This window comes from Dermacentor silvarum, chromosome 9 (genome assembly GCF_013339745.2).
Source record: "Dermacentor silvarum isolate Dsil-2018 chromosome 9, BIME_Dsil_1.4, whole genome shotgun sequence".
Lineage (NCBI taxonomy): Eukaryota > Metazoa > Arthropoda > Arachnida > Ixodida > Ixodidae > Dermacentor > Dermacentor silvarum.
This window is the reverse complement of record NC_051162.1, coordinates 76,601,577-76,624,398: the sequence shown is the minus strand read 5'-3', so window position 1 is coordinate 76,624,398 and position 22,822 is coordinate 76,601,577. Positions and strand designations below refer to the sequence as shown.

The 22,822-nt window shown below is 45.0% G+C and overlaps 1 protein-coding gene across 1 annotated transcript in view; it reads left to right on the top strand.

Annotated features, from left to right (window-relative positions):
• LOC119465324 (ryanodine receptor-like) overlaps positions 1-22,822 on the top strand; it is a 268,769-nt gene that overhangs the window by 93,636 nt on the left and 152,311 nt on the right. Inside the window, 16 exon segments of the mRNA XM_037726127.2 lie at positions 1,557-1,679; positions 1,800-1,847; positions 2,569-2,690; positions 3,718-3,845; positions 5,458-5,522; positions 5,729-5,864; positions 6,405-6,512; positions 8,098-8,216; positions 10,581-10,717; positions 13,668-13,906; positions 16,204-16,396; positions 18,972-19,182; positions 20,025-20,129; positions 20,730-20,833; positions 21,647-21,724; positions 22,372-22,534. Coding sequence (XP_037582055.1) covers positions 1,557-1,679; positions 1,800-1,847; positions 2,569-2,690; positions 3,718-3,845; positions 5,458-5,522; positions 5,729-5,864; positions 6,405-6,512; positions 8,098-8,216; positions 10,581-10,717; positions 13,668-13,906; positions 16,204-16,396; positions 18,972-19,182; positions 20,025-20,129; positions 20,730-20,833; positions 21,647-21,724; positions 22,372-22,534 — 2,079 coding nt within the window.

Genomic DNA, 22,822 nt, shown 5'->3' with positions numbered 1-22,822 from the left:
AAAGGCTTGAATAAACTTGGGTTCACTTTTCAGTGCTACGCAACCGATATATCGCTGAAATATGTAGAGGCGACGCTCAATCGAAGGATGAATTCAGCAAAATGTGGTTATGTAACCTGGTACACGTGGCTCAAAGTAGGAAGTCATCAGAGGCACTGCCAGAATCGCCCCTCTTCCTCTGTCCTGACCTCGCCTAGAGCTCTTTTCACGCTGTCTGTTCTATTCAGCTTATGAAAATGAACTGAAGCTATTAAGCTAGACCAGCATTCAACTGTTCCACGTGGACAGACAGACGGACGGACAGAACGAACTATAGAGTTGGGGATCCCAACTATTTCCAGCGGGCTGTAGCTGGCGAATAAGTGTCACTATTCGCCAAAATATTTTCCTCGGCTTGTTTTGAAACAATAATTCCAGAATTTTATATTTTCTAAGCACTTATCACATGAATCCAAATGATATATTTCGTGTCACTTTCAACAAATCGGCAGACTCAGCTATAGTTCATGACCACGAAATGCGAAGCAATCAATATTTGTAGAGAGCGGTTCTATGAATAACCTATATGTGGTGTAGCGAACAGTTATGTACACATTATACACCAAAGTGTATATATTTATAATAAATGCGGGAATTGCAAGATGGCAAGACGTAAGATTGAAAGCAAATTAAAACCTACTGGTGCATATGCAGTCGCCTGAGGGGTGCCACATAGATTTAGAGCAGCAAATCAGTTCTACGGAAGCCCGCAAGGTGGGGGGAAGGTTTATGAAAGGCAAAATTTGTCATGCACCCGACTGCAGCACGAAGCTACAAACGAAAACCCTTCCGGGTTTCTTAGAAAGAGAGCTTCTCAGTTTAAGAAACATTCGTTCTTGTGCGGAAACCACAATGCCGGACCTTTCCATTGTAGTTCCTGCTACATTAGGGTGGATGACAATATTTTCATCTCGTAATCTTAGAATGCACTATCATCGTGATCGGCCCTCGAAAACGGCGAGATATACCACCGGTTTCCCGCCCGCAGAAAGCTGGCTGCAGTCGGAGAAGAATGCTTCGCATTAGTAAACAATGTTCTGCTACTAAGTGTTACCGTGTGACGTTACCGTCTATAGTGAACGCGCAGGTCACCGTGTACGGCAAGATATGCATAAACGGCCGACGCACTTGTACGGAGAGATAAGATTCGACGACCGTGATTGCTACTATTGTTGTGACTTGTGTGTTGCTTGTCTATTTGGGCACAAGTTCTTCCAATACAGTGAGACTCTTAACTCATACTATTGATGGTATTTACCGCTCTTCGCCGTCATCTCAACGTGAGAGCATCCTCTAACGAGAAAGAACGTGGTACCACCTGCCTAATTTTGTTTATATTCAGCGAATAGCATTACCACGTTTCGGAGACTGAACTGCGCTGCGGTGCGTCGTTCGACACGGCCAATCGCCCACCAACCTTTGATCGGCCAATCTTGAAACTCTCACTCTACGGCATGACATTTTTGGGGGAGGTCTTAATTTCTCGCTCTCTCTCTTATCTTTTTCTCCCTTATCAGGACGACAAGAAGATCGTTCTGGACGAGAAAGAGGAAGAGGTTCTTGGATCACCCCTTATCAAATATGGCGATACTACGGTGTTTCTGCAGCATCTTGAGACGGGACTCTGGCTATCGTACAAGGTGATAACCTTGTTTATAATTGAATGAAAGCTCCACTGTTACGTTTTCAGTAAATTGGCGCTCTTTGGTGACTGCAACTGTCACCTATTAGCTGATTCATTTGTCTTCTTTTATTTTCAGACGTATGAAACTAAGAAGCGAGGAGTTGGAAAAGTGGAGGAAAAACAGGTGAGCTGCGCGAATTTTTCACATCAAGTGCGCGCTTCTCCTTATTCAGGCGTAGTTGAGTACCAATTCTGTGTACATTATTAAAAAAAGCTTTCTGGGAGTCAAGCTTTATTTTTGCTTATTTTAGCAGCTTTCTGAAATCTTTCCTGGGCAATACATCTAAAATTTAATACTATGACTGCGAAATCAGAGACAGAAAACATCACGTTTTGACATTAACCAGTTGCATCAAGCTGACCTTTATGTTACTGTTCTAGAGAAAGGTTCCCAGCTTAGAGTGGGCAAAGCCTCGAAATTACTCGGCAGGCATGAACAATGCTTAGAAGGTATTGGTTACAGGCGTTAGAATGGAGCCAGCTTTGTCATACCAATACTTTTCTGCACGTATTTCCTAATTTGCCTATTTCCGAACACACTACTTGCCACAGTGACCATGCACACCTGCATGCGGTCTCTTCCTTCTAACCACCCAAACTGTGCAGTTGCTGCAGCGTAATATTAGTGACTGTAGCGTAACTTTAGTTAAAGAACCCCAGGTGGTTAAAATTATTCCGGAGCCCTCTACTACGGCGTGCCTCATAATGCAGAACTGGTTTTGGCATGTAAATCCCCAGGAAGAAGAAGAAGAAGCGTAATATTAGTGAATCGCGCTCTCGCTTTATACGTCATGTTTTGATGAAAGGTGCGATGTACGATGTCGTTGTGCTTTGGCTGCGTGCAGGCCATCATGTCCGAAGAAGGCAAGATGGACGACGGCCTAGAGTTCAGCCGCGCCCAGGTGGAGGAATCCCGCACTGCGCGCGTCATCCGAAAGTGCGGATCGCTCTTCAACAAGTTCATCGTGTAAGTGTGCTCGAGGCAGCGCTGTGTAGCTCGTCGAGACAAAGGAATCGTTCGGAAGGGATCCTGTACACCATTTCATACTTAACAGGCAATGTTGCGATGGCTTTACAGTCGAATCCGAAGGGGATCGCAAAAAATGTTCGATATATAGGTAATTCGATATATAAAATAAACACTTTATGCAACCATTTTCAATGGGATTTTACTGCTATTCGCTATGCACAGTAATTCCTCACATGTGGGTTCGATATTTCCGGGTTTGACTTAGTCGGTGAGTACGTAAGAATAAAAGGTTATGTGTATGCTGTCCAGCTCCAACGCAATTTGCATAGAAGTGAGAGCCAATAAGGAATCGATTATTTTCCTGACGTGTAGTTGTGTTAAGCGTTCAAAACGACTTTTTTCTCCGTACAGTACCGTTTCTGTGTCACTTGTTTCGGTAAGAAACCTGAACGTCCTGGGCAAATTATGTGGCTAATCCTGATAACAGCGCTGACCAAAAGACAACATTTTGGCCTGGAACAGCGAGTTTTAATTTTCCAATTAGCCTAGCGTTTGCATTTGCGAGCGGACTCCAGCTGGTTCGACTTTCCTTCAGAGGTGAAGGGCCTGTGCACTGCGTGTTTGTGGGTGGAGCGTGTTTTAACGCGATAGCGTTAAGGGCCCCGCGTCGCAGAAAATCCGGCGTCGGCAACCGGCGTCGGCGTGATAGGTCGGCGAGTGGCGAAGAAACTCATACCGAACCACGCAGGCCCTCCGAATATGCTTAAGTACATGTATATGCCACGCCTTCTTATATGACATGCGGTATATGCGGGTTATACTAGGGAGTCCCTAGGTTATATTGCCTGCTCGCATTCACGACAAAAACATCGTGGGTCATATATCAAAAGCAAACATATGGGGGTACCCGTCATGTAATTTGATGTAGCCTGAAGTATGTCACGTTTTCTGCGCTATCCTACTTTTCTGTCTCCTTTCTTGGCTCGCCAATTTCCAGTGAAACGTTTATCTCCTCTTTTTTCAGAAACTTGGACGCCATGCAAAGCGGTGCCGGTCGGCAGGAGTCTGCCATGAGCACCATCGACCAGGACGAGATGATCATGTGCTTCGAGGACCTCATAAACTACTTCGTCCAGCCGGAAGACGACATCGGTCAGTGATTTGTAGCTGACTGCCCTTGACCACAAGAAGAAGCAGGATAATGCTTATGTATATAGTGAATTCGCAAGAAATATATGTACTCTGCTTCATAAATACCTGATTACGCTACGAAGGCTAGGAAGATTTCTCTTACTGCTCGCGATCGTAAGCAAGAATTTGTGCGTCTTTTATGAAAGAAAAATGTAAGTAGGCGTCATGTAGTTCGATGCAGCAACAAGTTCCTTACTTTAATGTCGCCAAATGTGGCGTATTTATGGCATAGAAGGCGTTGTAAATCTGAACCTTTTTAACACCGAACATGTGGAGTGACACGTTTTTCCGGCCAGGGGTCGCATATGCGTTCGCAACCAAAACGTAGAGCGTCGCACATTGGAAGCACGAAGATGTACAACTAATACTTAATTTAAAGGTAACCCCACGTACACAAGTTGCAGCTGTAATGTATGAACTAGCTCTTCCGTAAAATGTGTCGCAGATCAAAAACAACTACTCTTGGAAACGCGCGGAGTGGCGTTGCCTGCTAAGCATGGAATGCAGTATTAGACATCTATGTGGCAGCCTATATTACCATACAAAATATGCCGCCACAACAACATGTTGCTGTTATTCATTCGCAAAATGTAGATGTCTATACAGCCAGTTAATCAAATTAAATTCTGACATAAGCACTCTGTTTACAAGTTTTTTAATCGCTAGAGAAAAATATTCACCGATCTTGGAATTTCCGCATATATTGTTGCAGACTGCTTTCGCGAATGAAGCTGCTTTTACGAGTACTCCAAATATCTTGCTTTCGGAAATAAATAGAAACCAGAATCTCTCTTTGATGAGGACAACCGCGTAGCAGGAAACAATGGCTGATCGAAATTTACTGTTGTTTCAATATAGGTTGTCAGTTGTCCTCATGTTTCATTATTACTGTTGAAGTTTCATATGCAGATTCTCGACTACAGACGTACAAAGCTGTAGAGTTTGCCAATTCGCTGTAGTCCTTTATATTCAACAAACACACCGGTAGACACCCTTTTGAATCGACAAATTTCGCAACGCTTTCAGCCGTTAGTTGAAGTAGAGAAATTAGGCGTTATACAGTTGGCGTGTTTGTGAGCAGCTACCTCCTTGAAAGTGTTTGGCCGAGCAGCGTGAACAAGTAATTTTAGTACAGCTAAAGCTGTTAGGCGGAGTTCTGTTTCTTTTGTCTAGCCTCTTGCTCTTATCGCCATGTCAGAAAATGCACTTTGTGGCAAGATACATGCCAGCTTTCAATGCATTTGCGCAAAAAACAATCATGTCAGAAATCAGTGGCCGCAGTGATACCACAATGCTTTACTAGAAAGCTAAGGCTCCATTGTAGTGGCCGTCAGAAAAGACCGAGCCTATTGCTTTCGTCACGTTTATCACGAAATCTCGTCTCAGTGGCAAAATTAAAACGCTATAAAAATGCAACACTGTCTACTACATATATACTGTGCATTCTACGGTGAACAGCGTTGGCACTGTGCGTAATGTATTCGAACGTTTCATAAGACACACGTGGTCATTTTCTTAAGACTTCCTTTCCCTCTTCCTGTAACCTACGTCACGTTTTTCCCATCTTTTACAGAGCACGAAGAAAAGCAGAATAAGCTGAAGGCTCTCAGGAACAGGCAAGATTTATTTCAAGAAGAGGTAAGTGCTTCGGCTCATTACTTGAAATGGCTCTGAATAAGTGAGCGTGATGTGAGGGACAGTATTGTACTCGTGTCGGTACGTTCTCGTCTATTCGGTTAAATTACACTGAAAATTATACATAGTCACCAACCTTTAACAATAGTGTTGTCCTTCTATTCCTTCAGGCAATGCGTATATTTGTCCTGGGCCATATTTCTTTGCAGGGCATCCTGAACCTCATCCTGGAAACGATAGATAAAATCAACGCAATCACGACGTCCGGATACCTGGTGTCCATGGGAGGAGAGGACGCCGGTCAGAGCTGGGACACGATATCAGGCTTTCTGTACCAGCTGCTAGGTCAGTGAGAAACTTCAAGTGCTTTGCAAACTAGACCCGCATAAAAATACGAGAGAAATGCTTGCGTGAAGGTTTCTCTTTCATTCAGATATCAAATGAGCCTCGCTCCTCCTTTACCCATATTCTCCGTAGCGCTTAAGCAACTTCCCGTTACAGTGCCGAATTAAGCAGTGCATTTTCATTTTTTCAAATGCCCGTGATGTCCTTTGGATGGAATCAATTTGTTGCGTGAGGGAAAAGTCAATCTTATGGTACATTCGACTGGTCTTCTGAGAATGCAGTCAAAGCGCTCTGCTGGTCATGTAAAACAACAATGAAGATGTATTGAGGGTACAAATATGGTAAGCAGGATTATTCTATATTTTTCACCGCTGTATCAGTACGCCTATTGTAATAGTAAAGCTTACTTACATTCTTAAACCACTTTTCAAGTTTCGCAGGAGCATTCCGAAACGACCAGTTGAATGTGCCGTAAAAAGCCTCAATATTTGCGGCGTGAGGGGCGTCCATAACGCTTCTTGTGGTGTTATCTCCTTCCAGCTGCCATCATCAAGGGAAACCACACCAATTGCGCTCAGTTCGCCCAGCCTCATAGACTAGACTGGTTATTCAGCCGACTGAGCAGTCAACAAGCCTCCGAAGGAACAGGTATGCGGTACTTATATTTGCGCTGTTCAGGGATTTACAGTGATAATCACTGTACTATCTCATGAACGAAGACTTATGTACCATTAGATGTACATTAGACAGCTTCCTATTTCACATCCTAGACTTCCCTGCGAGCCTGTAATATGTCGTTACACTGACGACATTTAACCGACAGAGAAGAAAAAAGAGGGTAAAGAAAGAGAGGTTAGCCACAAAGGCGTCCAGTTTGCTACCCTGCACAGAGAGATGGCGAAGAATGAATTCAAGAAAAAAAATTGACCGCCCTTCCACTACTGTGAAGAGGGGTGCAAGTGAAGCTTGTGTTGACTCGTTTGTGGCGCGAGCGCGTGCCGAGCACGAGCACGAGTGCAAACCGAGGGGCTCCAACGAGCCAGCTGCGGAAGACTTCCACTCCGTGAAGATGGTTAACTAACACAGCTGAAACGTGCGGCCCCTGTGTTTATCACTGGGTTAATCCCGAGGGTTCATTAAAGTATTTCTCAATTATGAGGTTACACACACGTTCGGCTGCCACAGAGAGAACGACGCCACTGATGGCATGCCCGCAGTCCGCCGTTGTCGCTTGCGTTCGATTTCTCGAGTTTGCTCGGCGGCGTGGTTAGCAGCATTCGCCCACCATTGCCGCTTGCGATTCTTCGAATATAAATTGATTCCATCTTAAATATGTTCGTTACGTAAGATAATGAATTGATCATAACCCCTTAAGCAATGGCTCATACCCCCGTAAACGCGGCCTCCCCATTACGACGACAGAAGTGAAATTCTATGCTGGAATGACGAGTGGCAACGCAGCCAGCTATGGAAGAAAACGACGACTCTGTACGCGGGAGCAGCGGAACGAGCGCGTGCCGAACACGAGCACGAGCCCACGAGCCAGCTGCCGAAGAAGACGACGACGGCCGAGCAGCTCCGAGAGCAGCTTTTCTTTTAGCGTTACATCGCCGGCGCAGGCTCCCGTATACAAGCTTGTCTTGAAAGAGGAAAAGAAAGTGATGAGTGGGCACACGCTATTTGCGAACCAACCTCAGAGACCACACAAACGACCGTCACAGGCTGACAGTGGCCGTTTGTCCGGTACCTCTCACGCGATACACAGTACTTGTCGCAAAAGTCAAGCACGGTCAATACTTTCCTTGTGAATTTCCTTCTCGATGTAAACTTCTCCTAATGCAAGGGGGCCGCTGCATAAATTGCTAAAAAATGTCTTTGTTTATATAGATACATAAACAAATTTATCAAAATTTCACTGTGAAAATATTGTTTTGCGCATAGCGAACTCTTATCGCGCGAATTATGCGTTTGACGTTTACGTTAAATCACTGCACTTGCCGCTTATAATCACAGGGGTTTCTTTTTATCTGGTCACAATTTGAGGCTGTAGCATCGTGTTAAAACTTTCTTTTAATTAGTCTTGAATACAAGTGAATTTCAAGGAGGCATACCTGTATATCTTAATTTCTTTTCTATAATATTGCTCCATTTTACCTGCTTAAATTGTTTCTCCCATGGACGAGCTAGCGCTCACGCCTCACGACATAATAACCATTTTTTGTTTTCTTTTCAGGCATGTTGGATGTATTGCATTGTGTGCTGATTGACAGCCCTGAAGCTCTCAATATTCTCAAAGAAGATCACATCAAAGTCATCATCTCTCTTCTTGAAAAGCATGGACGTGATCCTAAGGTAAAGATGCCGGTGCCGCCCTTGTATTATCTCCTTGTAGCAATTTATCATCTTTATCAAATTGATCCAATGGTGGCGACTTTTCATGGTATCGTTATTGAGCCGACTTATAAATTTTGAGCCATCAAAAAATGCGTCACAATATTAGAAGTATCCAAACAAAGCAGCTACTGTTACCATGTCACAAGTAGCAATTTGTCACAGTCACATACACCTATATATTGGTGTACCATACAAGGATGGCCCTATTCCGACAATATGTAACTGAACGGAGTCGAGTCACTGGCAGAATAATGAAGTCAGCTTTGAACACGTGATCACCAGATTCAAGGTCATGCCTCCTGCCATAGTATGCGAGAGGTCTATATCTGGAAGTTTATGGTCAAATGAAAAGTGACAGCGTCGAACAAATGAGCAGACTTGCACTAGTATTTTTTTTGCCATGTAGACACATCGAGATTGTGACTGGACGCTTATCCAAATGTACAGCGCACCGAAAAGCTTATCATAAATCCTAATCCATAACATTCCAATGCACGCAAATGTGTTACTACTAAGGTTTATTCCTTATGCGTGCTGTAGTAACTCTGGTGAGCCTAGTGTGACAGAAATCACCTGGTTAACAGGGTGCACGAACATCAATTAAAATTTAAAGTATATTATAGGGTTTAACGTCGCGAGTCGACAAACTAAGTTATCGGGAAGGCCGTAGTTAAGACTTCTGGATTTGTTGAGTTTGGACCCAAAGAACGCCACTCGAGCTTCTTACATTTCTTCCTCCACGGAATGTGGCCACCACAGTTGAGAATTAAACACATGACATCGTTTCAAGCCGCAGAGCTCCATGGTAATTCTCTCCGGAAGTACGAAGGCCCGAAGACGACCCATTAAAAATGGAACACAGGAACACACCCACAGAGTTCCACATGACGCTATGTTGTCCTAATGTTGCCGTAGTAAAGATGGCGAGTTGCCGACTTTTGTGCGCATGCGCCTCCAATTGTTTACACGTACGAACTTACTGCTGTTCCTAAACATTATGCGTACCGTGACTCAGACATCAGGGCCCAATTTTCTTATTGCAAGTACTCTGGAATGGGACCCGTAGCAATGACCCAGTGATTAAGAGATCAGGGCTCATTTCTGAAGAATAAAGGCACTTACGTTATAATGGGACCCGACACAGTGACCCAGTGGATATTACGTGCGCTGTGTAGCTCGGCGTTGCTGGTTTGAAACCAGCCCCAGTGGCCCATTTCCACAAACGCCATTTCCAATTCCAATATCAAAGCTCATATACCGACGAAACGCTTTGTGAATCCTGCCCCAAGAATTTAATATAACCTAAGAGCAACGGACTAGTACTAAATAAAAACTCGCCGCATTGGCTTAGTAGTCATGGCGCTGTGCTGCTGGGCAAGACGTCGCCGCTTTGATTCGCGATCCAAGCTGCGACATACGACCGGAACGTAATGCAACAACTCTCTTGTAAAGAGCTTTCCATGCACACCAAAGTTGATATGGTGGTCGGAATTAACCGGAACCCTCCGCTTTGGCGTCTCTAGTAATCCTTATGTATCAAATTAAATACAGTGTGGAAGTTTTCCGCGTTTTTTCAGACAATAAATCTCCTTAAGAGCAAATGTTTGCTTCGGGCCAACTCCTATTTCCTTTTCTAGTACCGGTATTCTAAGACATGCGTTTATGAGGCTACTGGTGGGCCGATTTGAACGCAATTTTGTTACATTTGAGAGAGAAAGTTAAATTATAAGGGCTCAGGTAAGCTGAATGTCACCTTAGGACCACGAATGTAAAAAAAATTGCCAGACATCGGCAAGTTCCACAAAGAAGATGTATGAAGTTAACAAATAAGTAATTTTTGCACCAGAAACACACGTCTCAGTTCCGTAAACAGCAGCTGCTAAGGTATCTTTAGCGCATACGTTTTATATATAAATTGACGGCTTACCTAAAATTGTTGCGGTGTTTACGAGAGTCTCGGCACAATCCTACTCACAAATCTGCAGTATAATTCCAAGCGGTGCATATATGTATATATATACACACTACGTGGCCGGCTGTCCACACTTCAAACACGCACATTTTTTTCCACTTTGACATTCTGAATGCTAACGCATTAAAATGGTCAGACCCCAAAACATTGCGGTTAGCTTCCCAAGAAAGCTACACGCCTTAAAATAAATATTGCGTTTTTTGGTAATAACACCATTTTTATTCTAATTCCTAAGAAAAGCTTTCATTACTATTGCACGCATAGAAAGGCCGAAAGCTTAATTCTTCGGCATCTACTTGCGTAGCACATATTAAAGTACGCTCTCAGCATACTTACGTGAACCACTGCAGGTGCTGGACGTACTGTGCTCCCTCTGCGTCACGGGCAAAGGTGTGGCCGTGCGGAGCAGCCAGAACAACATTTGCGACAACCTGCTGCCCGGGAAGAACCTTCTGCTGCAGACGCGTCTCGTCGATCACGTGGCCAGGTAACGACGTCAGAATTATTCCTACCGCACGAAGCAACGTAGGACGAATAGGAAATAAAAGAAACTAAAGCAGAATGTGAATTTCGGGTGAGTTTGTCATTATAGGCTTTATATTGTGGCGGGTTCGTGAGTAAAATGTAGGTATGAAAAAGTACTCACGTTGAACGCAACAGAAAAAACAGATGGAACAATACACACGAACATTTTGTAGCACAAGCGTGGAGCATAATCGTACGTAGCCGCGGTGAAATAACCACGCGCCGAAAAAAGCGCCACGAACTGAACTCGGGCTAAAGCAGCGCTCACTGTAAAATGTTTTACACCATTCAGCTTAGAACGCTGCACAAAACTCCCTTTAAAGCAGGTACATTGCATCAAAGCTGTCGCGCGATTTTTTTTTCTTATGAACGTCACTATGAATTCAACCAAAAGCTTAAACTCGACACCACCTACCATGCGATATTCCGCTTTGATCTCAATTACTGTCACCTGGTATGGCTCAACCAGATTTTAAACCAACGATAATAGGCATCAAGTTCTCCAAAAGAGAGCAAGAAGATTCACAGGTGTAATCAGTTACAGAACTCATACATATAACCTTTTCTTGAATGCAAAATATTCTTCGTGTGGGCCTTCTTTTTCAATCCAGACTATTGTCTTGCCTCAGATTTTTTCGGCCTAATGTCTCTGAACATCCTAAAGCTTTGCCAACAATGACACGCACACATCTGTGTATTTCTACGAGTCAAACAAATAAATGGTTAGCTCCGCGTGTAACAACAAACTAGGGCGAACAGAGCCTACAGAATTTATTGCCTACAGCGTTAAATAGTATAACGCCTTTCATAATGTTTATAATCGGTCTTACAGTGATTTCTAAGCTATATTTTATTAAAAGTATGATATAACAGCGTTTTCTAGTAGATCTTTCGTTAGCATTTTTCTTATGTGCGATATTGTTGTAGATATTTCATTCCCCAATATTCCATCTTACATCTTGTGCCCTTTTGAAATGCTATTTTACCATTGCCTGCTGCCATATATTGAGTCTACGCGCCACCCTTGTACGATGTATGCGTCTATTTGTTTTCCGGGCCCCCGATGTCCTGAAGTTACTTTTTTGTAGCTTTTGTCTTGGGCCTATTTTATAATTGGCGGCGACAAATAAAGTATTCATTCATTCATTAAATTAGAAGTTTTAGAAAGGGTGTCTCGTTAAACTAAATTACGTCTAGCCTGAATAAGGCGTTCGAGGATGTACGAAAGGCATAGTTCGCGCGAGACGCCTTATAAGGCTGTATTATTTTGGCAATGCAGCAACACTACACTCAAAAAAAGGTAACACTCTTTAGGGCGTGTCTTGTCAGCAAACAGTAGCCATCATGTTTAAAACTCTGCGCTCGTTCCTTTCCTCTCAAGAACGATGTGTCACCCAGACACGTAATTGCCGTCCGTGACTTGCAAAAACTGGGTGCGCAGCGTTTAGAGGGGTAGTGACATAATATTTCCGACAATTCATTCTTTCATTTTTTTATTTTTATTGCGTTAGGTGAAAGTCCTAGACGTCGAAACCACAGAAAAAATAGCGAGAAGCCTATGAGCGCCGTCAGTAATTTATAATAAGAGCATTTTTACATCCAGTTCCGGCTTCGTTTCCAAGGAGGACGCTATGTGGTGACGTCATGACGCAGAATGTGGTCACGTGGGTGCAGGGCATCGCCACGTTCTGACGCTCGCTCTGACTTGCTCGGACGCCTCGTGTGCTGCTATTTGTTTGAGAGCCGATGTAGCAGCATAGCAGACGACAAAGCAAACCGAAGCGCGTGTCAAAACGTGGCAATGCCATGCACCCACGCGACCACATTCTGTGTCATGACGTCACCACGTGGCATACTCCTTGGAAACAAAGCCGAAACTGGCTGTAGAAAAGCTCTTATAAATGACTAACGGCACTCAGAGGCTTGTCATTATTTTTTCTACGGTTTTGACGTCTAGGACTTTCATTTAACGCAAAAATTATTAGAATTTTCATGTCAATACATTTTAAAGGGTCCCTGAAACGATTAGGACGAATTTTATAGGCGCCTATGGGGCTACAGTAAAACATCCGTGCCACAATTTAAGTGATGTGTCTCATGTTAACGGAGTTGCAGGCGATTACAAATTACGTGCTTCACACGTAGCGCTTAACTGCGTCCCTTAATAATCGCAAGCACATACCCTAATGACTCATCACGTTTGTGCAAAATTCTCAAAATTGCTTCAGGATCCCTTTAAAAAAGGAAATGCACTAAAGATAGCTGATGATTATCCTTTGGGGATAAGATCAACTCTGATGGGCACAACTTCTTCTTAGAATGCAGTCACGGGGTTAGAAAATTTTTCTGCCAAACTATTTTGACATTATACTTAATCAACAATTACATGTTGCTAAATATAGGGTAGAAAGCCTGCATAAAAATGCTCAAGTGTCCGCAGATGACTGAGTATTTATGCAGAACACAGCGTTGCTCCCCGTTTCAATCGGCACCCTCGAATGTGCGACTTCCCGGCATAGCAGCTCTTAGAATGTCTCGCGAAGTGGGGTGTAACATATACAACTTAATTGTAATCTATCAGCTGTTCCGATGGAAACTGCAAAAGCCGTTATGCCGTTCTCATAACAAGTAGAATAATATCTCATGAACTTTGCTCGGTATTTTTCAAAGTATTTTGAAACTCTGTAATCTTTTATATTTTCCCAGTGCTTCCAAGGTTGCCCTATTGGTTTGGCGGTTTTTTATTTTTTAAGGTCGGGGGGCATACGCAAGAACGAATAAGCTGCGCGTGAAGCAGTCCCCATGTGGTCAAAATTATTCTAGAGTCCACACACTATGGCGTGCCCCATAAATAGTTTGGCGTTATGGAACGTTAGGGCGCAGAATTTAATTTTAACTTTGTTTATCGACAGCATGCAGCCCAACATCTTCGTTGGCAAGGTCGAGGGGGCGGCGCTGTTCAGGCGCTGGTACTACGAGGCCATGGTGGACCACTGCGAGCAAGTGAGCCACCTGGATCCCCACTTGCGAATCGGCTGGGCCAACACGGCCGGCTACGTGCCCTACCCAGGTGGAGGGTCCAAGTGGGGCGGAAACGGACTCGGAGACGACCTGTACTCCTTCGGTTTCGACGGTGCTTGCCTCTGGACCGGTAAGCGGCGCATGCTACCTCGATTTGCGCTCTAATGCTTACTACTCGTCAATGGTCATTGCCTGCTCAGGATGTATTGAAAATGATGGAAGCTGCAGGAACACTCACATTCATTAGCTGTAACACTATCCCCGTGGTTGAAGGGGCCCCAAGATTACGATGGCGACGACATACAAAATAACTGGCAAGTAACTACCGTCCCGATTGCATGTATTTATTACACCAATTTTAATATTCGTCAGCGATGCTGTACAGTAATGGAGCCCCTTCGCCCCCAGGGATCTTGTAGCAGGTCATAATAAAGGCGACTGTGCTGAATGGTTCAGCGCCCAGCTATATATCGCTGACCAAAATGTAGGCGTCTCAGCCATCGTAGAGAAGTCTATACATACTAGTGAGCTTCGAAGATAGGTCGCTATGGAACGTTTACACGATGATCCCATCAGTACTGATTACTGATCACGTGGTAACGCGTCCATTACTTTCCTCAGCAATATCCGTTGCCTCCGTGTTTGCAATGTATGTACATGACGCCGGTACGTCTTAGCAAACCTCTGTTTCGGCGCATATCACTGACAGTGACTGGGTGGACGACGCGAGGACTTCGCCACAGCTTCAGGGGACATGTAAGCGCTTTAGGAGTTGTTTACCCTTGCCAAACAGTGCGAGAACTAGAAGCGGGATGAACGTATTGAAAGCAGAGCAAACGTTCCGCTTCTGAATCAAATGAGGAATGGTATCTTTAGCGCTACGTTCTTTATTTGCAGATCCAGTGGCGCACCGACGGGGGGGGATTCGGGGGTTGTAACCCCCCCCCCCCCTGAGGCCGACTTAACTCCCCCTTTTGTTTAACCCCTTTTCTTTTCTTACGCATTTGAGTACTTACAACTAAGATGTAAGACGCGCAATCGTCTGCACACTCGCAAAAAGCGCATTTTTTGACAATTTCCAGTGAAGAAATCGAAATTAGTGCTGTTTAGATGGTATTGGCAAACTGTCAACCCCCCCCTGGCAGAGATCCTGGGTGCGCTACTGTGCAGATCACATTCAAGCAGCGTCTTCTCGTGCTTGTGACTCAGTAACGTTCCTCGGTGCGATCTCTATATCTGGTTACTTACTAATCTAATCGCTCGTAGGCGTGCTCAGTTGCGGTATATTTGTTCTTTCCGGGTGCAGTGCTTGGAACGTAGTCGTTCTGTACCTTGTAATAACTTGTAGCAAGAACTTATTATCGCTAGTCACTCGCTTACTCTGTGGACCGTCACGAAACGTTCAGCTTCGAACATTCGTGTGCTATCACTTATTCACCAATTACTTATTCTTGTTACGTGTGCAGTAGAGTGGACGTAATTTTAAGTGTGGGTTGGGGTGGACGTGTGTAGATAACGTGCGAGAAACCTACTATGCCAGGAAGCGGCGCTACTTCCTTTGTCACTGTGTAATGAGTGGTGCTTACTCTTGCCGACGTTCTGTGGTTGAAGTCCATCCTCTGCAGGTTAGCGATACAGCGCTGGCGCATTAAGGATTTTTTTTATCCTCGAGTGAAGCCGTGCACCGCAAAGGGTTGGCAACACAGGCCGTCCTTGTGTAGCAACGGTCCATGAACTTGGCCACACAGGTTCATTTGAGTCCTTAATATGCCAGCCACTGATTTTGCAGTCAACTACTGCACACGTCTTCCCTCTGCCACTTCACAGTTTGCAGCATGAATGAAACACAGTGCGTTAGCGATAACCGTGTCGGATTTCTGACAGCTGATCAGAGAGTAAGTAGCAGGGCGGGAGCGGCAATGGTTTCGCATTCGTGAGCTTTCGCTTCAGGGAACGTGCGGCGCGCCTCCGAAAGCGCCATCTCTTTCCTCTAGAGCCAACTAATCCGACAAAATGGTCAATGCCACAACATTTCTCTTGTTTTGATTGGAACAACATCTCTACAATTGTCTCTTCGCAGACTTGCAATGATGCCGCTTTATCTGTGGTGCATGCAAAACCATACACAATTTTGGCGATTGATCAAAATGTGTAAATGCTCAATTGACAGATATTGCTGAACACAGCTCTAAATCAATTACCTTACCACGTATGCAGCGATGATACAGTCGAAGTCAGTTAGTGTCTCAACATTGTGAGCATTGTACCAAACATTAGAATAACGTACCTTCTAGGGTATGAAAGCGTGCGTGTAATACATTGGCGCGTTGTTCCAAGTGTTCTTTTTGCTGTTCCAGTCAGAGTCGTATGCGACTAGCATATAGGAACTGGGCACGTCAATGTGGCGTTTCTTTATCTGCCGCGCAGGGGGTCGCAGCAACACTGTAAGGTCGTCTTCGCCCCCCTACATTCGAAAGGGTGACGTCATTGGCTGCATCATCGACCTGAACGTGCCGGTGATCAGTTTCACGGTGAACGGAATCAAGGTGAAGGGCTGCTTCAGAAGCTTCAACACCGATGGCATGTTTTACCCGGCGATCAGCTTCTCGGCGAAAGTGAGGTAACCGTCCTTGTTATCTCGCAGCAAAGCATTTTCCTATTTCGGAAGTGCGCTTCTTTGCGCTGCACATTTGCTCAATCTTGCGGGTTCTTTGATATCGAGAGCCCTGTCCTACATTTTCCGCGTGAATAGGACAAACAAGCTGTGCTTGTGCGTGCTGTTCGGGAAAATTACTACGCTGCCATTAAAAGGGCAAACTGCCTCGCAGGAAAGCTCGCTTAACAATTATGAAAATGATCTGTTCAATGTTTGTTTCATTCGAGTACAAGTCATTCTCATTCGGGATTCATTTCCGTTCGAAGTTCGACTATGTTAACTTGTCGCTCGAACGTCTCTATCCGCAATAGATACGTAAATAATGTACGATCAGTTGAGACGCTTCTTTAATGAATCTCCACCACACCTTTGTACTTGTAGACTAGCTTTGGAAGAATGTTCTTGTTACCGGGGGGGGGGGGGGGGGGGGGGGGGGGGTATTCTATAAGTCTCCACCTTGTGGTGCTGTCCATGTCCTCAACTGCTGAACCTCTGATTGGCTGGCCTCTGTTACGCGTCAGGAGGATACAGGCAACCCCAGCTAATCCGCACATCAGCAACAGATGAAATGGACTTGTCCACTAGGTGGAAACTTACACAATATCCCCCTGGTTTGTGTTTTATGCAAGGCACTAAATAAGCCGCTAGTTAGAGGCCCCAAAAATGTTTCGATATAGTTGGTTCTCTCGATGAGATAGAAACATCCAACCTATCCTTGAACTACAGTATTCAAATAATGTAGTCAGAGTGGTGCTCATTATCGCAATGCTACTAAATAAATCCCAAATATGAACTCTTTGTCTACATTTGAGACAAGGAGGCTTCTTGCGTCTTCTCGAGGCTTACCTCAAGAAGACACTAGGTAAGGCAGAACAGGGACGAAAAAAAGTCACAGGCCTACGCGGCACACGCAGCACAGTCACATTGTAAGCTGGTGGAGCGGCTCAAGAGTAGCTCCAATTTCGGCACCACGCACAACAGGGTCTTCGCGCCAAATCTCTTCGCCTCATTTTGACGAGAACGATCTGAACTGTCCGCCCGACGTCGACGGCGAGCTGCGGCTTGTAATGCTCTCTGCACAGCAGTCAGCTGAGCCCGATGATGCCTGGTTGTAGCCGCGCACGTAGCTCTACGATTCGCTTCTTCAGCAGCGATTCGTACCTTGCGAGGTGACGCAATAACGTGTACCGAAGAAAGTATCCATCATACGTGGCACGCTATGTTGTTGTTGTTGATGATGATGATGATCATGATCGTGATTGTTTATTGGAAACTTCAAAAAGTACTGGTCGCAATAAGTCACCTAGCCTGCTTGAGTGAACCAGGTTCAGTTACATCCAGCATGGAATTGCTATATGCAACTTACATGTCGGGCGCACTGCGTTTGCAGGCACCTTATCTAGATGGCGCCACCATACTGGCGAAGGAACGGGCAGCTCGACACCGTGTTGATTGCGCGCCTCGTCTGAATCGCATATTGTCGTCTGCGCCTGCGCACGCTCCGTTTGCAGGCGCCTTACGTAGATGTGTACACCATACTGGCGGAGGCTCGGGTCGTCTGCGCCTGCGCGCCAGCCTAGGGCGCGTTTATAGGGCATTTTCCCGCTGCCTGACAGTAAGCGCTTGCGTGGCTCAGTGGTAAAGTATCCGACTCCCGCGCAGCGGGCCTGGGTTTGATCCCGGCGGGGACCGGGTACTTTTTTGCATTTCCGGTGATAGCGGTTACGGTCACTAGCAGCGGCAGCGGCGGACACCATCGCGAACCGAAACGGCTATTGGAATGAGCACATAACCACTTACGCTGTAAGACAGGGACGGGGGGCGGCGCCACCTTTAAGTTCACGTACCAGCTCGCCTTGACATCATCGAATTTTGAAGGTGCCCGCTAGGTGTACTGAATTCCTTATCGGTAAAAATTAACTACAGAATTTAATCAAAGTAGTCTTCTAAAGGTGCCAACCACTGAACATGGAAAGTATCGTGAAGATTTACAGAGTCAACGTGGTCCAAATACAAATATATATATATACTTTACATATGTGCATGACGTCATAATGGCGACGACACTGGATAGTTTAATAGGCAGGTTTAAAAGGAGAGACAAGATCTGAGTGCGAATGGTGAACCGTGTCGGTTAATGTGGTTAATATAGCGCGCAATGTGTTGCGCTCCTAGCCATGTTCCCTGTGATACTGGGTGTTGTTACCAGAAGTACCGCGAAGGGCTTCTGACTGTACCGCGTTTGATAGGTGGCGCTCGCGCTTCGCAGTAGACGGTAACTTTCAGAAGGCTAGGTCCACCTCCAGCAAGCAACAATCCTCGTTCTGCCAATGACGTATCAGTGTTGGAGTTGCGGCGCAGAAAAAACAAAACAAAAAAAAACATGGCACATTGATCTTCATTTCCACTTCTAGCAATCAATCCAATATGGCTGAATTCCCGACAATAGAGTTTTCAAATATTACTTTAAATGTAAGCTGGTCTAGTATTGCTCTCTAGTGTACCTTTAACGCACATTCGAGCCGACCATGGTTCGCAGCTGTCGATTCCTGCTCGGCGGAGACCAGGGCAAGCTACGGTATGGCCCTCCCGATGGCCACTCGGCTTTGGTCGAGGCCCTGCTGCCGCAGCAGGTGCTGACCGTCGAGCCGTGCTTCCAGTTCGGCGACGTGCCCAAGGGAGTCCTGTTCGGGCCGGCGCCCATTGCTGACGACGCCGTTTTCGTGCCGTCACCCGTAGACACATCCAACGTAAGCGCTGTCCTTTGTGGTTATAGCGTGATACGCAACGACACCCGGAACATTTATTGCAGACTAGACTGTTGAGTGCGGCACACAATCAGTGCTCTGGTTACGGGGACAGCTCAAGCGAATGCGTTGTCTCAGGGAGTGCATAGTCCAACGGGTCCAGAGGCCGAAACACGTGCTCCGTATAATTGGTCACAACCGAGAATTGAGTGCACCTTCTCCCTGCTCGAACATCGAGCATTATCGCCGGCATAAAAATATAAACAGTTATTAGCGTCCTACATAAATACACGTGAATGGACAAGTCGTTTTCCTCAACATCCACTAAGTCTATTTCGAGGACGCTTACATATAAATGTTCAGATCTACAAACTGTGGGGAAGCAATTTTTACTTAGAACGTACATTTCAACAATATCGCTGAAAATTTGAAAATTAAATGAGGACAAATGTGGGTCAGATTTACATCTCAACTACGCAACGAAAAGTGATGAGACAATTCGGTAAACCGTACCCATGTGGACGTCTAATGGGGACAAAATTGATATGCTAGTGTACTATATGCTTCTTTGAAATATGTGTTTATTTTTTAAAAATGACTTTTTCCAAGCCATTAAGCACAGCGTAAGAATATACGTAAGCTGTGAGCTAACGCATCGTAATCGTCCGCTTCAGAAGCTCTACTGGTACAGTTTAGAGAACTATGATATCTGTTTAGAGTGCAGAGTTACGGAACTGCAAACATTATACTGCCACTTTTTCATCGATGTTCAGAAGATGCTTTCTCACCTGCCATATTTCGCGAAAACTCCTTGTTACAGTACATGTCTTTCCATCCTTCTCCAGATTACCCTTCCCAACTACATCGAGTCCGTCCGTGACAAGCTCGCTGAAAATGTCCACGAAGTGTGGGCAATGAACAAGATTGACATCGGGTGGAGATACGGAGAGGTAGGTGAATGAACGTCACAATTTCATTTCAAACATTCATTGAAAACAAAAATGTTAAAGCATCGCACACGCTAATTTTGACAATAATATGACATTTGCTTCAAGCTAATTAAAAATTGTCGGCTGCGTTTTCGTTTGCAAATCATAATCCTTTCTTTCAACCTTCCGAAAGTATTGTTTGCATAACGCTAAATCGAACTTGCCCTGAAGATATTCATCGCCGCGTTAGCGTTAATGCACTTAATTCTGCATTTTGTCATTTAAAGCAGAGCACTTCTGCCCTGCTTGCGTACATACAAAAGCTGCCACGTCGGCTTACTCACAAATTTTGTTTATCTAGGCTTTCAATTACAATGCGAAAGCATAAATATGACCGTGCACTTTCCCACCGTTGGTATTAAAAGTAAACGTTCGACTCCCCTCTTTTTTCTACTTTGTGTGCAGTACAAGTACAACGTCAAAACTAATTTATTTCATTCATTAATTATTTATCGCTTCTAAGAAATTATATCATGAAGCACAGCTGACGCAATTGTACGTGAACATTTACTTATTGCCGACATATTGTTCAAAGTTGCCTCTTCAATACTCACCACGCAGGTGAGAGACGATGCCAGAAAGTTCCACCCGTGCCTGACATCCTTCGAGCACTTACCGATGGCAGAAAAGAAGTACGACACCACACTAGCTCTTCAAACCCTCAAGTAAGTTCACTTTAGTTCTGCCGATGATTTGCACCAATAGAAAATAAAATGATCACAGTGCTCCATGAAACTACGCCAAGGCCATATGAACCCCAACCTACCACGTAACTCGTGAACTCGGATTATCCTTTGAAATGCATAGTGCGCAAAACTGCCACCGTAAATGCGCCCCCCAGGAAGTGAAAAAAAAATTGTGCAGAAACTAACGCCGATGATTGTCAATGTAAGTGGCCAACCCGAACCAACGACAATCTTCTGCCCTCCCTCCTCTTCCTGCAACTCGGTTTGCCGAGAGCACGCGTCCTTTTCCTTGGCGCCTTTCTATCGCAAGTCCGACCACCAACCACAAAAACAGGCGAAAGTCCCAAGGAAAACTATTCGCCTTAAAAGGAGGCTGCGCTCGTGGCTTTAAACAACACGGAAACCTTCGGCTCTGATATTGAAGAAGACAGAGGGATTCCGCTTGCGGACTCTGGCTGAGGCAGTTGGGAGGACAGCTCCCATTCTCGTACCATGGCCTCGCAACATTTCATTTACGTCTACTATAACTACTACTAACGCCGTTGTAAATACTCCTGCGGTAGACCGCGCACTGGACGCCGATTTGCAACTTCAAGCGATATTTCTGACGAGGCATGGCGAGGGTCCATTTAGCTCATCCGCGTCAACGTGCAGTATGTGCTGACTTGCAGCCATAACATTGTTTATGTATTTCGTATGCACCCGTCATGCTTGGTCGTGTTTCCACTCGCACTGCTTGCGCTTCAAGATTTTGCGCCAGTGTGTCCAAACTGCAGTTGTTCTCGATTTCAGGACCATCCTTGCCCTGGGCTACCACATCACGGTAGACAAGCCGCCCGCGCGTATAAAGACCGTCAAACTCCCTAACGAGTAAGTATGGCGCTGTCCTTATTCAGTAACAGTTAAGGATACAATTATACTGGTACAAAGATATATAGAGAAAAAGATGGCGCTCGGCACACCGAAGAAGATGTCGACTTGCGGGTCACTTTGCCATTTGCTAGTCTTGGTCACTCAGTCACCAACCTATCTGTTTTACATTACTGGGAACACTGGGATCTGTTTGGGTGTTCCTGTTGTTCTCTCTCGGCACCCAATTGGCTTATCCCGTAAAATGGCAGTTCAGCTTTAGGTTAGGAAAGCATTAATCTTCTGCGGAACCGCCATGAATTCGAGCTCCTGAGGTGTTTCGCGTGCTCCAAAGTTCCCGGACCTTGTTTTTAAATAATGGGTTATTTTGGCATAACACTACGGGGTTATCTTTACCGATACTATCTACCGCCGACTGCAAATGGGCAGCCCGGCACCGGTAACGCATTGATAAAATAAAATGATGTGGTACTGCGAATGCTACAGTGGCTTTCATTGTCATAAGCATTTGTACTTGTAGTTAGGTGTACACAAACAATCTTGTATCAAACTTCCTCGGGTCACGAAGGCCAAAGGCCAATAGAACAAACGTACACTTCGTCCAACGTTCTGAGCTAACGCCTGAATTTGACTTCCACACCCCGTAGCCCGTACCTCCAACCCAACGGCTACAAACCGGCTCCATTGGATCTGGGCGCGATCACGTTGACTGCCAAGATGGAGGAGCTGGTAGACCAACTGTCTGAGAATACGCACAATGTCTGGGCCCAGGAGCGTATTCAGCAGGGATGGACGTACGGCCTGGTCGAAGTAAGTACTAAGGATGCAAATGATATGCCTTCTTCGAATAAATACATACGTATCCAAAATTTCTAACTAGAAGAATTACATGACATTGGACCACATGTCAGCGCCACAAACAAGTAAAGGCGAAAATTATACCAGGTTGTTGCGTTAATATACAAAATGTGGTAATAACTTGACTAAATCGCTACCTTTTGACACCTGTGCCTCAATCTAATGAATTACCTTACATTGAAGCAAAGTGTCATTAAGGTTAAGGTATTAAAGAACGCAAAGTGGATGGATAGCGTATCA